General features: G+C 39.7%; 1 protein-coding gene across 8 annotated transcripts in view; it reads left to right on the forward strand.

The window, feature by feature from the left end:
* ADGRG2 (adhesion G protein-coupled receptor G2) overlaps positions 1 to 14,164 on the forward strand; it is a 120,239-nt gene that overhangs the window by 92,140 nt on the left and 13,935 nt on the right. For all 8 annotated transcript variants that reach the window (XM_037046261.1, XM_037046263.1, XM_037046262.1 and 5 more), the window contains 11 exons: positions 962 to 1,056; positions 1,589 to 1,655; positions 2,157 to 2,527; positions 5,537 to 5,708; positions 5,888 to 6,044; positions 6,945 to 7,088; positions 7,753 to 7,875; positions 8,432 to 8,477; positions 8,602 to 8,705; positions 9,493 to 9,614; positions 11,907 to 12,175. In XM_037046261.1, the coding sequence (XP_036902156.1) occupies positions 962 to 1,056; positions 1,589 to 1,655; positions 2,157 to 2,527; positions 5,537 to 5,708; positions 5,888 to 6,044; positions 6,945 to 7,088; positions 7,753 to 7,875; positions 8,432 to 8,477; positions 8,602 to 8,705; positions 9,493 to 9,614; positions 11,907 to 12,175 (1,670 nt within the window). The remainder of the gene's footprint in view (positions 1 to 961; positions 1,057 to 1,588; positions 1,656 to 2,156; positions 2,528 to 5,536; positions 5,709 to 5,887; positions 6,045 to 6,944; positions 7,089 to 7,752; positions 7,876 to 8,431; positions 8,478 to 8,601; positions 8,706 to 9,492; positions 9,615 to 11,906; positions 12,176 to 14,164) is intronic.

Below are 14,164 nucleotides of genomic sequence, written 5' to 3' on the forward strand. Positions count from 1 at the left end.
CCTTACAGTGGTCCAGTCAGAGTGAAAGACAGCAAAGAAGGAACACAATTTGGAACATGGGAGAAGAAGGAGAGGGAAGGAAAAGATTGCAAAGAGAAAAGAAGAAATGAAAAAGTGCATGCAAAGGTGAACCAGAGATTGCCCAACAATTATTTGAGGTTACACAGATGATCATCTTAAATGTGTCCACTGGTTGTCCAGGCTGCATAGACCAATGGCTTCTAGGTCAATAATCTCACTACCTGAACCTTGAGCATTCTGTGAGAGTAAAAGTCCTAACATAACAGTTTCTACTCATCAAACTGATCATTGGTACAAATAATGGCAAGTCTTCTATGAAACTGTACATCAAATCCCTATCCACTGTTTGTATCCACTATAAGTTAATTTCACTTACCTTCTTGTTCTTTGCAATATTTTTTGCACCTAAACCAAGACTAAAGTAGAAAGAAAAAGAATGTCTTAAATTCCTAGTTATCTGATAATATAGATGGGATTGCCAGGGAGATTTGGGATTTAAGGGCCCTTAATATTCATCTAGGCTAGTATTCGAAAGGGCTCCTATAATGGAAACTCAAATGCCTACGGCTGCCAAGCAAATAGCCAGCTGGGGGTAAGACTCTAGATCTCAAGATGCTTGTCTTTGCAGCCAAGCTTCACCCCTACCTGTACATTGTGTGGGCAGGCAAAATCAATCAGCAGCCTTGTGTGGTTAGAGGGTCTGTGGTTTGCAACCTCTGTGAATGTAAACCTCTATACATTTCTTGTTCTATAAAGTCTTTTGGATTAAGTTCAGACCATAGTAGGTGGGTGTTTACAAGCTCATAGGGTGAAACTGCAAGTTAACAGTGTCACTCTCTCCTTTCCTCACACTAAGTTTGAAAAAGCAATTACAAATTACAAATATGTAGGTAGGTTTTCAATTTAGTAACATTCTGGTTGTATGTATTTCTCTTTATAGCACATTAAATTGTACATTCACAATAAAACTGAATAAGACAAGGAACATATGTGCTGTGATGCTGCCTTTTAGTAGAGGGAAGATTCACCCCATGGGTAAGTTGTCTCTGTTGCTGTATTCATGTTCAGGTGGCTTTGATGTGTTCTTTTTAAAAATGGAAAATACAATAAATTGACATATGTTACAGCTTTCTGTTTTGACTCTTTTGTCCTTGGGCTATTTTTAGGAAGTTCTAAAAGGTGATTTTTCCTGCTTTCTTAATAAAATTTCAGTAGACTGCATTTGAAAACATGATAAACCTTGTTGAGAAACAGATCTTGTTGGAGTGTCCAGTCACTTGTGGCTGGGATCTCTTTACTTCTGAATTCCTCTTAGGGGTTACTAAAGAGCAATTGATATTCTGTGCATATAAATTCCCAAAAATTATTCACTAAATATTTTTGAGTACTTACTATGTATATGTAAGTGTTGATATAATGGCATCCAGTTTATTTTATCACCTGTTTTGAACAATGTTCTTTAAAATTCAGTCAATGTAAGAATCATAATACTTGATGAATCTGAGCTTCTGTCTTGCCTTATTCTTAATAATGCATTTTCTTCTTTCTTCTCTTTTGTCTCCTCCAGAACAGTGCTGCTGTTCTGTCAGAATATCCTGCCCTTCCTCCCCAGAAGAATTAGAAAAACTGCAATGGTATGTAGCAAACATGCTGACCCTTTTCCTTAAAAAGAAAAAAAAACTATTAACATTTAATTACCACATTCACTAAGGGATTTTGGAATTTTAACAATGAGTAAGGGCTTTCAATTTCAGCACTTCTCAAGTGTTACTGCAAATATCAATCAGGGTCTTGTTAAAATGCATATTCTGATCCAGTAGGTCTGGGCAGGGCCTAAGATTCTGCATTTCTAACAGGCTCCCCAGTGAAGCCAATGCTGCTGGTTCATGGGTTCCACTTCAAGTAGCAGGGGTCTAGACCACAGAGCAGTGGTTCTCAGGCCCAGCTGCGCATTGGGATCATCCTGGGAGTTTTTAAAACACTGACGCCTGCCTCTTACACTCAGAGATGGTGATGTCTTTGGTCTGGGGTGCAGCCTAGGCTTCGGGTGTTGCCAGATAGTTGCCAGAGGAGGAGATTCAGCTCTCTGTAGCTTATTTGTGTCTCACGTGCATCTCTCTGATTCTTTCCTTTAGTGACTTGCAGGATCCAATTACGTGTCTTGCTGATGGTTATCCAGGTGGCCCACCATTTTCTTCTGGCAATTCCATCCCAGTTGTTCCCCGGGCCACCATTCCTTCCCGGGTCTCCCATGCCTTCTCCTTACCCAAGCCTCTAGATCATCTATCTTCTGTCACCCAGAACCCAACAGGGGTGATCCACCTTACTTCTCTCCAGCCTTCAATTCCTATAGGTTACAGCCCTACCATTGACATGCTCCCTCAATCTAGAACTCTCTCTTTCCCTACTCCTCAAACTGATATTTCCCATACCCTGCCACTTCCTTCTCCCACCACGTCTGCCCCTGTGAAAGTCATCACGACCGGCACACCTCCTGACAAGACAGGTAAATACGAGGAGCCAAGCTGCTCCTATGTTTGTTGTAATTCTGCTACCTTAAATGCAGCTACCAGCTTGCCAAATCAAGATATCTGTAATAAGATCGCATTGAGTCTCTCTTTTTATAATGTCTACTTATTTCAAGAGCTTTCTTTCAGGTATTTGAGTGTAATTCTTTTGACCAACAATGCAGAAATAGCTCAGAGGCAAGCACAGATCTTTTTATGGAGATGAGATATTTAATAGTTTCTTTCTCCTACAAAAGGTTTCTGGGTCACTGTTTTCAATATACTGAAAACTTTTGAACTGTTAAAAACAGTGACTCCAATTAAACAAGACAAAATTTTAAAAAAACAGTGTTCTTGAAAATCAGTCACAGAGTGACATAGCTGGGACTGAGCCAATGTAGCCATAAAGAGGGGAGAAACGTTCAGAAGGCCTAAGTGTGGATCTGCATGGGCCCTCACAGGCAGTGTGAGCTGGGATATGTCATCTAGCTCCTCCTGACTCAGCCTGCACTACTTGAAGATGAAAAAAATCACACTAACAGCACTTGGTTAAGAACAATGGCGTCCATGAGAATGCCGATGCAAACTGCAAAGGGCTCCCCAGAAACAAAGTAGGTTTAGGGGTAAAGGATAAAGGGAAGAAGGAAGGAAGCAGAAAGAATTCTGGATACTCTCCAGAGTTTCAATTCAGTGAGTGAGAAGCAGGTCCTCCGCTAGAATTTAGATGGTTTGAGGCAAAGCCAGATTCTTGGTGACATGAGATTGGAGCTGAGGTTGTGGTCCCCATCTCTTCCACCACAGTGTCAGCATCCCCAGCTTCTGCCAAATGACTTGTATTTAGAACTTCTGCCAAATGACTTGATATTTCTTCATATTTGTACTGCTCTCTGTTAAGTAATTTTTAAATAAATATGGAAATTTTAGGCCAAATAATAAAATCACTGGGGCTCTAGACAAGAGAAGGTTTACTAGCTGATGAAGAGTAAAGAAAAACTGATGCCCTACATGGTGTGGCTCAGTGGATTGAGTACTGGCCAGTGAACCTAAAGGTCGCTGGTTCAATTCCCAGTCAGGGCACATGCCTGGGTTTCAGGCCAGGTCCCCAGCTGGGGGCATGCAAGAGGCAACTGATTGATATATCTCTCTCACTTTAATGTTTCTTTCTTTCCCTTCCCCTCTCTCTAAAAATATATAAAATCTTAAAAAAGAGAGAATAAAGTAAAATTTAAATTCATTAGCCTGAGCTAATGCCCACATTTCCAAAGCTATCCCCATTGACCCTTACAATCAACTTAACAGGCTACACGGAAGGGCCAGCAAGGTAGCCTCTTGCATCTGTGCTTCTGTTCCTGAGGCTTGGGTTTCAGGCAATGAGACAACAGAAGCAAAATATGCATAAAAGATGTGTTGGGTTATTACCTGGTAGCTAAAAAGTGGATATAACTTAATGGTTCCTCAGGAGAAGAATGTTGAAATATGATATTCTCACAATGACTTACATAACACAATGACTATTACACAACTGTACATAAGAACAGTTAGAAACTTGGGGTCATTTTTCAAGTCTTAAGTGAAGTGAAAATAACAAGTAGTTTTCACCCTATGTTTGTAGCAGTATGTTATTAACACATGAATAAAAATTAGAAAGGAATATGAAAAATAAGAATTTTAAATGGTCAAATTAAGAGACCTTTTTGTTGTTAGGTTTCTATCATTGTTTCCCAATTTAAAACACTACTAAAGCCCTGAATGGTGTGGCTCAGTTGACTGAGCACTAGTCTGTGAACCAAAAGGTCACCAGTTCAATTCCTGGTCAGGGCACATGCCTGGGTTGTGGGGACAGTTGTGGGCTAGGTCCCCCATTGTGGGCAAGTGAGAGGCAACCAACCGATGTTTTCTCCCCCTTTCTTTCTCCCTCCCTTCACATGTCTCTAAAATAAATAAACAAAATCTTTTAAAAAATTACTAAAAATCAGACTTATAGCTGGTAGTTCAGCTATTAATTTTATAATATTCTCTTTTCCACAAAAAGCACTTCTATTACCCATATAAAATCCTATATGCATGATGTAAGTTAAACACGAGTATATTTATGCTTGTGTGAATATACACTAAATATACTGCTGTGTTTTTACATTTTTAAGTTAGGTTTTTTGAAGTATAATTTATACACAGTAAAATTCATACAATTCTAATGAGTGGATGAAAATTATATAGTTCTATGAGGTTGAATAAACACCCACAGTCGTGCAACCACCATCATGATATATAACATTTCCACTACTCCCAGGGATCCCTCATAAACCTTTGTGGTCAACCCCCTACCCACTATGCCTGGTCCCTAGTCACCACTGATCTGTTTTGTTTTCCTATATTGCACTTTTGGCTTTTCTAGAATGTCATATGAAGAGAATCGTACAGTATATAGCCTTTTGAGTCTGGCTTTTCTCAATGCAATACATTGGAGAACTGAGGATCCATCTATGTTGTTGCATGTTTTAGTAGTGCATCCCTTTTCATTACTGAAATAATATAGTCTGTTGTATGGATGGGCCACAGTTTATCTATTCTGTAGTTGATGGGCATTTGGGTTGTTTCTAGTTTGGGACTATCATGAAAAAGGCTGCTATAAACATTCATAAACAAGTCTTCTTAAGACATGTTTTCATTTTCCTGGGGCGAATACCTAGGAGTGGGTCTGCCAGATCACAGAGTCTGTTTCTTTCTTTCTTTTTTTTAAAAAAAGATTTTATTTATTTATCTTTTAGAGGGGAAGGGAAGGAGAGAGGGAGAGAAACATCAATGTATGGTTGCCTCTGGTGTGTCCCCTGCCAGGAACTGGCCTGCAAGCCAGGCATGTGCCCTGACTGGGAATCAAACTGCGATTGTGTGGTTCGCAGGCCCACGCTCAATCCACTGAGCTACACCAGCCAGGCCTGAGTCTGTTTCTTTATTAGTGATTTTTTCATTATGTGTTGTTCATAAAGTGATTTGGCTCTCTGTTGTAGAAATGGTTCACACCAGCAGCATCAGTGTTTCTGATCTTGAGAACCAAGTGTCTGAGATGGAGAAAGCTCTGTCCTTAGGCAGCTTGGAGCCTAACACTGCAGAAGAAATGATAAACCAAGTCAGCAAACTCCTCCATTCCCCACCTGCCCTGCTGGCTCCTCTGGCCCAAAGGTATGACTTAGCAAACTGACCCTACAGTGATAACAATGCTTTGTACATGATTAATTGTAGCCAAGTATTTTTCTCCCACAAGTTTCCTAATGATTTGTTAAGTTGTTATGCTGTTTTCTGCTTAGAATGGGGAAAACGAAGTGGGAGTGTTGAATTTGAACTGCCTCTTATCTTTACAGATTGCTAAAAGTAGTGAATGACATTGGCTTACAGCTGAATTTTTCAACCAACACTGTAAGTCTAACCTCTCCTTCTTTGGCTCTGGCCGTGATCAGAGTGAATTCCAGTAATTTCAACACAACTACCTTCGCTGCCCAAGACCCTGCAAATCTTCAGGTACATTCTAATTTAGTGTGGAAAATGGCCTTTTCTTGTATATGATATACCATATCATATATCACATGATATTTGATAGAGTCTTGTATATGTATATATGAATATGTGATTGAGGCAATTACTGCTTATAGTCAGGGGTGCTATTCAAAATATTTAGCATCTAGAGCAATGATGCACCACATAATTTTAAAAAAGGACATTCGTCTTGGCGGCAGCAGGATCTCAGAGGTCCTTGTTGTGGCCCGATGTTAACCCTTAGCAGATGGATTGTGGAAGTTTAGGGGGTGAGTTGGGGGAAGTGTCCAGTAGAGAGATCTAGGTAGTTGAGAAACAGCAGGGACATCAGGTATTTATCAACCCATTCCATTCTTTTAACATGTGTTATGACTATACTGGTGTGAATAGTGGTACTGATTATCAGTCCTGCTTCTAGTTGTTTTCTATCCACCTGTTAGAGGGAGGGGTTAGAAACACCTGAGTAAAACCAAGCCCTCCCTTTTGATTTAATTTTATAGTCTTCCCTTTACAAGTTTAGTACATGTGAGTCTATGAAGACTCTGCCCTAATAAGTCACCAAGATGGTGTATTGCTGCTGTGGTCTCCCTGGGGTCTGCAATTATCCTGTACCCCCACTTTATTGAGATATAATTGACATATAATATCCTGTACTTCCTCACTGCTTATGTGTATACTTAAAATGTTTTCTTTCCTGCTCCAAGGCTTCCTCTTCCTATTACACAGCCCCTCTAATTTTGCCACAGAGAAACGAGAACTGATTATATAGAAAGACACCACAGATAAATGCTCCTACATGATCCTCCATCTTAATTAGTTGTTGTGTTTTCTAACACCTAGTATGCTAGCCCCAGACATTTTTCATGATTTTTACTTGATTTTCAGGTTTCTCTGGAAACTGAGGCTCCTGAGAACAGTATTGGTGTTATTTCTCTGCCCTCATCGCTGATGAGTAACTTACCAGCTAATGATGTAGAGCTAGCTTCCAGGGTACAGTTCAACTTTTTTGAAACACCTGCCCTGTTTCAGGTAAAGTTGCCACCAACTGCTTTTGGTTTAGGCTTTACTTGGGGGCGGGGGACTTATGATTCTTTTAATCCTCACATATCTTATGCCTGCTGTAAGTTAAAAGAATAGCTGAAAAGCTGCAGTTTATTTTTAAACAGGACCTAATGATGCTAGTGATGATACATAACAATAACTGATACTTAATGTTTACCAATGCCGAGCACTATCCTGAGCACTTAGGAATGTTAACTCGAATCCTCTCAACAACTCTGTGAGGAAGGAACTACCAAACTAGTATTACCATTTTACAGATGAGGACATGGAGGCACAGAGAGGTTAAGTCACTTGCTCAAGAACACACAGTTTAAATGGCTTCATGCCATGCTCACTTTGGCAGCACATATATTAAATGGCTTAATGTTATGTTCCCTTTAGGATTTATGAAGTTCCTGTTGTGTCAATTTGTGAAATTTAACTCACTATTTAGAGCACTGTATAGTGCAAGAAGCTCTGCTTCTACTTACAGTCCTTGAAAAAGTCACTTTACTCCCTGACCCTCAATTTCTCACCTAGGTTGTAAAACAAACATGTGGACTAAATAGCCTTCAGGGTCCCTTCACAGTCTAAAACTCTCTAATAACATTTTGTTTTCCCTTGCCATCTTGTTGATTCTTTGGTGAGCTAGGACCCTTCCCTGCAGAACCTCTCTCTGATCAGCTACGTCATATCATCGAGTGTTGCGAACCTGACTGTCAAGAACTTGACAAGAAACGTGACAGTTATATTAAAGCACATCGACCAAAGCCAGGTGAGAGAGGCCTGTCTGGGCTGTTAACTGGCCAGAAACACCTTGTGTAAACTATACCTGGAAGATTTGGCCTGCAAAAGGGAAATCAAGTGGAACCTTAAGACGCAGGGCAGTATATAAGGCTAGAATTATATAGTCACTCTGACTACCAAATTTCCAAGAAAGAACAATGCAAAAGCAAGCTCTTATCAATTGCAGAATTTCAGTGCATTTCAATCTGTGGCTGCAGGCCTGATTTTCACCTCCAAAGAGAAAACATCTCTTTGTTCACATTGAGCATCATCTATGATCTTGCTACTCAAAGTGGGGTCTGCACACTCTTAAGCCCCACCCCAGACCCACTGAATCAGAATGTGCATTTTAATAAGCCTCCAGGTGATTCCTATGTACAATTGCTGAGTTTAAGAGGTATTGACCTATATAAGACTCAGTTGCTTCTGGGGACCAGTATAAAATAAGTTGTCTCTAAAAATTAAATAAGAGGTTTTTTTCTAATTGCTTTTTGGCTTTTTCAGTTCAATAAATTAATTATTTGTGATATATCTTTCTACTGCAGGATGACTTAGCAGTAAGATGCGTATTTTGGGACTTAAGCAGAAATGGTAGGTTCCAGTCATACCTTTTTCAAAGTTTTGAGTAGATGGGGGCGGGGGAGTAGGGGAGGAAGGGCAGTCATTGGTGATGTGACCTTGCTGATGAAACAGATACTCTTCCCAATGCCAACAGGTGGCAGAGGAGGCTGGTCATCGGATGGTTGCTCTGTCAAACACAGGAGGCTGAATGAAACCATCTGTACCTGCAGCCACCTTACAAGCTTTGGCGTCCTACTGGTAATATCCCCATAATACCTGGCCTTAGATTCTGAGTCTGAGGGGTAGCTGGACATCATACTATGATGTCTAAACTGCTGGATGACTTTGATAGATCAGCAGATATGATATTGTGGCAAATTTGTAGGTCACAATGAAAGTATCCTTCTAATAAGCAAATGCACTTGAAGGACAATATTTGAACATAGAAATATTCTTTCCCATTCCATTTGTACATTTCCACTTACTCATTTAAATTGCTAGGAGGACTAGGGAATTCAGATTAAAATGTGTAATAAATTGTTTAGTTCACAACGTAATTTAAAATTGTCTTATTTAAATAAATTATCTTATTTAAATCTCAACAGTCCTGCAAAATAGGTAGAAAGGAGCATTGTTATTGTCATTTTAATGAAGTGAGAATTAAGCTTCATTTGTTAGTTAATTCTCCACAGTCATAGAACTAAGAAATATAGATCCAGAATCCAAATTCAAGTCTTTAGATTCCTAGCCCGGTGTTTCTCCAGTGTACCATAATACACTGATCAAGTATATAGGCTTTGGAGTCAGCCAGACCTGAATTTGGATCCTGGCTTCTCCACTTTAATAGCTGTGTGACTTTGGAAAAATTACTTAACCTCTCTGGGCCTCAATTTCTTATCTTTATTTAATGATAATAATTATGGCTATCTTGTTGGTTTGTTAAATGAATCATTGTTGGGTACTTAGAACACTCAATCAATGTAAATCATGACTCTTTTATTTATTTTAAAATACATGGTCTTGAAAACAATACTTTATTTTCTAGGACCTATCTCGAACATCCTTGCCAGCAACTCAAATGATGGCTCTGACGTTTATCACATATATTGGTTGTGGGCTTTCATCAATTTTCCTGTCAGTTACTCTTGTAACCTACATAGCCTTTGAGTGAGTATCTGTAACTAACTGGAAATTTGGATAATAGGATATGTTCACCTCCACTGCCAAAACATATTAATTAAATGTGTTCCTCAACCTACCTTATCCTGCATACCCATCTAGTGGAGCCATCTATATGTAAAACTTCATGGGACTTTTTGGTTTTATACTTGATTCTTTCCATTAGTCTATGCACTCACTGAAGGCAGGCATTGTATCTTAATCACCTTTGTACTCTAAAATAATGTCTGGTACTTAGTTGACATTAAGTGTGAAACAAAAGATGGATGAAGACCCTGAAACCCAACAGCTTACAATTTGAAATACATTATAGATCTATGTATAAGCATAAGAGCTATGTTTAATGTTTTTTAAATTGTACCTAGCAAACAGAAAAGATTAAATACACTAACACATGTAGGTGAAAGAAGAATAAAGAATATAAAACCTCACTGAAAAATACAGATATTTGGTGAGTGTGGCTTTGTAGGTCAAAGCAAGAATGACAAAGCAAGCCTTCTTGGCTTACAAAGAGGTCCCTTTAGTCTCTTCTTTGGGAATTCCAACAAATTCTGATGCAAAAAAGAAAACAGGCAACTAAACTAAATAAAACAATATGTAACTTCTGAGATGTAGCTTTTGGACCCTGATCAAGAAATGCACACATTTACTTTGAATGCCAAACTTAAGGTCCAGCTGTAACTACAGATCTTCTAGTGGAACTCTGAAAATAATATTAATGAGACTAAATTACCATAAGGCCAACCATTACTCAGAATGATTTCACCAGATCTAATTTCACACACATAAACATGTACATGTCATCAATTAGCTATATTTTTCCTATGTCTGTGTCATTTAGCTATAGTTTAAACTCTTCTTTCCATGATCTCATTTTAACTAATAACATAAGATAAGAGGGAAATCTGGCTATGTTTTGAAGATCTGAATATAGGAGCCTGTTGTATGGAAAGCAGCAGCAATGCTTCTAGAAATAGTTTAGAAGAAAAGGAGGGGTGCTCAGTAGATTCCACTATAAACTATTTAAAAGGACGGGTCAACGGTCAGCATGTAAAAGGTTTCACAAAAACACAAACACAAATTTTCCATATGATTCCATTGATTTTTTCCTTTGTTGTTGTTTTAATGTCCACACACATACACACACACATGCACTCAAAGAGAGGAAATTTATGCATATGCAATAGTCTCTCCTTCCCCACGGTTTTGCTCTCCATAGTTTCAGTTACCTAGTCAACTCCAGTCCAAAAATATTAAATAGAAAATTCCAAAAATAAATAACAATTCATAAGTTTTAACTTGCACAATGTTCTAAGTAGCATGATGAACTCTCACACCATACTCCTCCATCCTAACCAGGACATGAATCATCCCTTTGTCCAGTATATCCATGCTGTTTATACTACCTGCCCAGTAGTCATTTAGCAGCCGACTTGGTTATCACAGTGCTTGTGTTCAAGTCACCCTTATTTTACTTAATAATGGCTCCACATCACAAAAGTAGTGATGCTGGCAATTCAGATATGACAAAGAGAGGCTGTAAAGTGCTTGCTTCCTTTAGTGAAATGGTAAAAGTTCTCAACTTAAGAAGGCAAGAAAAAAATCATATGCTGAGGTTGCTAAGGTCTACAGTAAGAACTAATTTTCTATCTGTGAAATTATGAAGAAGAAAAAGCTATTCATGCTAGTTTTTACTGTTTCACCTCAAATTGCAAAAGCTGTAGCCACAAGTGCATGATAAGTGCTTACTTAAGATAGAAAAGGCATTAAATTCGTGGGTGGAAGACATGAACAGAAAGTGTGTTACAACCAATGGCAAATGTTGCACCAGAAAGCACTGAGTCTATTGTATGAAAACTTCAGCAAGGAACAAGTAACACCAAGCCAAGGAGAGATGGTTACACAGATCCAGAAACAGGTTTGGACAAATATAAAAATTACTGGAGAAAGAAAGAGAGATGCCACATTCACATAACTTTTATTACTATATTGGTATAATTGTTCTATTTTATTAGTTATTTCTGTTAATCTCTTACTGTACCTAATTTATAAATTAAATTTTACCATAGGTATGTAGTTATAGGAAAAAACATAGTATGTTATTCGGTTTGGCACTATCTACAGTTTCAGGTATCCACTGGGGGTCTTGGAACATATTCCCTATGGATAAGAGGGGACTACTATAGATGTTTACCAAAGAATAAAAATAAATTACTTAAAACTCATACAGGCATGTAAGGAGAATGTGATGCTAATTCTTTTCTTGTCCTTTCCTTTTAGAAAGATCCGGAGGGATTACCCTTCCAAAATTCTCATCCAGCTTTGTGCTGCTCTGCTCCTGCTGAATCTGGCTTTTCTCTTGGACTCATGGGTTGCTCTGTATAACACGCGAACCCTCTGCATCTCAGCGGCTGTATTTTTGCATTATTTCCTCTTGGTCTCATTTACATGGATGGGCCTAGAAGCATTCCATATGTATTTGGCCCTTGTCAAAGTGTTTAATACTTACATCCGAAAATACATCCTTAAATTCTGCATCATCGGTTGGGGTATGTATAATTTGTTTGCACAGTGTCTTGGCTTTCTCTGCTTTTTCTCCAGTATTTTGATTTTTAATTACATAGAAACAATGATGAAACAGGTCACACTTGGCAGGTTTATAAAACAGCTTTATTTTCCTCATATGTTACACTGCCCAAAGAGCAACCTTGTCAAGTCTCTTTCTAGAACACCTTTATATTTCCCCCGGACTGGATATGAACATAAAACTCTTAGGAGGGCTTCCCAGTCAAGATGGTGGAATAGGAAAATGTGGTACTCACCTCCTCCCACAACCACATCAAAATTACAACTAAACTGCCCTGGCTGGTGTAGCTCAGTGGATTGAGCACGGGCCTGCAAACCAAGGGATTGAGGTCCGATTCCCAGTCAGGGCACATGCCTGGGTTGCAGGCCAGTTCCCAGCAGGGTATGCACGAGAAGCAACCATACATTGATATTTCTCTCCCTCTCTCCTTCCCTTCCCCTCTAAAGATAAATAAATAAAAATCTTAAAAAGAAATTACAACTAAACTACAGAACAGCCATCATTGAGAACCACCTGAATGCTAGTTCAACAGAAGTCCTTAACTAAGGATATAAAGAAGAAACCACACTGAGACTGGTAGGAGGGGCAGAGACATAGAACAGGCTGGTCCCTCCAGTGCTGGGGCAGCAGCTCACTTGGAAGGCATCAGAGAAAGGAGCCAGGGACATACAAGAAGCATTGAATTGTCTGCCTTCAGGGCGAGGGCTGGAGGAGCAGCTTTCTTCCAGACAGAAGTGATAGCAGATGCCATTGTTCCTTTGCAGATCTCTTCCCCTACAGGCAGAGGTGGACAGCATATCTGAGTCTCCATCAACCTAACGCTTTTCACCCTGACCTGATTTCCAGAGACCCTGACCCACCCAACTTGTGGGCCCACCCAGGCCACTTCCAGTGGCTTTTCCATCCAAAGGCCTATCTTTGCTCATGCTGTAGACTTTCCTGAAATCTCTCAAAGGTTCACAAACCACAAACAAGTGGCATCTGGCCTCAGTGTGCCCCATACCTCTTGCTAAGCAGCCCCAAGCCCTGTACTAGTGGCAGCTGGCTGTAGTTCTCAACTTGGCTTCTCCCAGGTACCTCCAAGTCCAGTATAAGTGGCAACTATCTGCCAGTCACTTTTTAGTTCAGGCTGGATAGCCCTGGGCAAAGCACAAGCAGTAGTTGACCTTGAACTGCACCTCTGAGAAGGCCCCACAGCTAGCACACCCAGTAGACAGCTTCAGACCACACCAGAGCACTACATATCCACCTCCATGAGTGACTAAAGGGGTGGACTGAAGCAAGTCTTGCTCTGTGGGGTGAGCCCCTACACAGTAGCTCCTCCACTATAGTCACAGACAGTAATTGCAGCTGATCAGCCTGGGGGTTCATCCCTCCCACTGACATGCCAACAGCAACCAAGGCTCAACTACAACAGGAGAGTGCACACAGATCACATGTGGGGCACACCTGGAGTGCCTAGCTCAGGTGCCTGGCAAGGCTGTGCCACTGGACCCCACAGGACTCCTACTACTTAAGGCCACTCTACAAAGATTGGGAGATATAGCAGCTCTACCTAATACATAGAAACAAACACAGGGAGGAGACAAAATACAGAGACAAACAGGTCCCAAATGAAAGAACAGAACAAAACTCCATTAAAAGAAATAGACGAGCAATCTATCTGATGCAGAGTTCAAAACACTGGTTATAATGATGCTCAATGAACTTAGGGGAAGAATAAATCCACTCAGTGAGAACTTCAACAAAAAGACAAAGAAACAAAAAGTGAAGATAGAAAATATAAAAAAGAATCAGTCACAAATGAAGAATACAATAACTGAAATGAAGAATATACTAGAAAGAATCAACAGTAGATTAGATGAAGCAGAGGACCAAATCAGTAACTTGAATGATAAGGTAGCAGAAAACACCCAATTAGAACAGCAAAAGAGAAAAAGAACCCCCCAAA

Source organism: Sturnira hondurensis, unplaced genomic scaffold, assembly GCF_014824575.4.
Source record: "Sturnira hondurensis isolate 20B ecotype Veracruz unplaced genomic scaffold, ASM1482457v3 Scaffold0005220, whole genome shotgun sequence".
In the NCBI taxonomy this organism is placed as follows: domain Eukaryota; kingdom Metazoa; phylum Chordata; class Mammalia; order Chiroptera; family Phyllostomidae; genus Sturnira; species Sturnira hondurensis.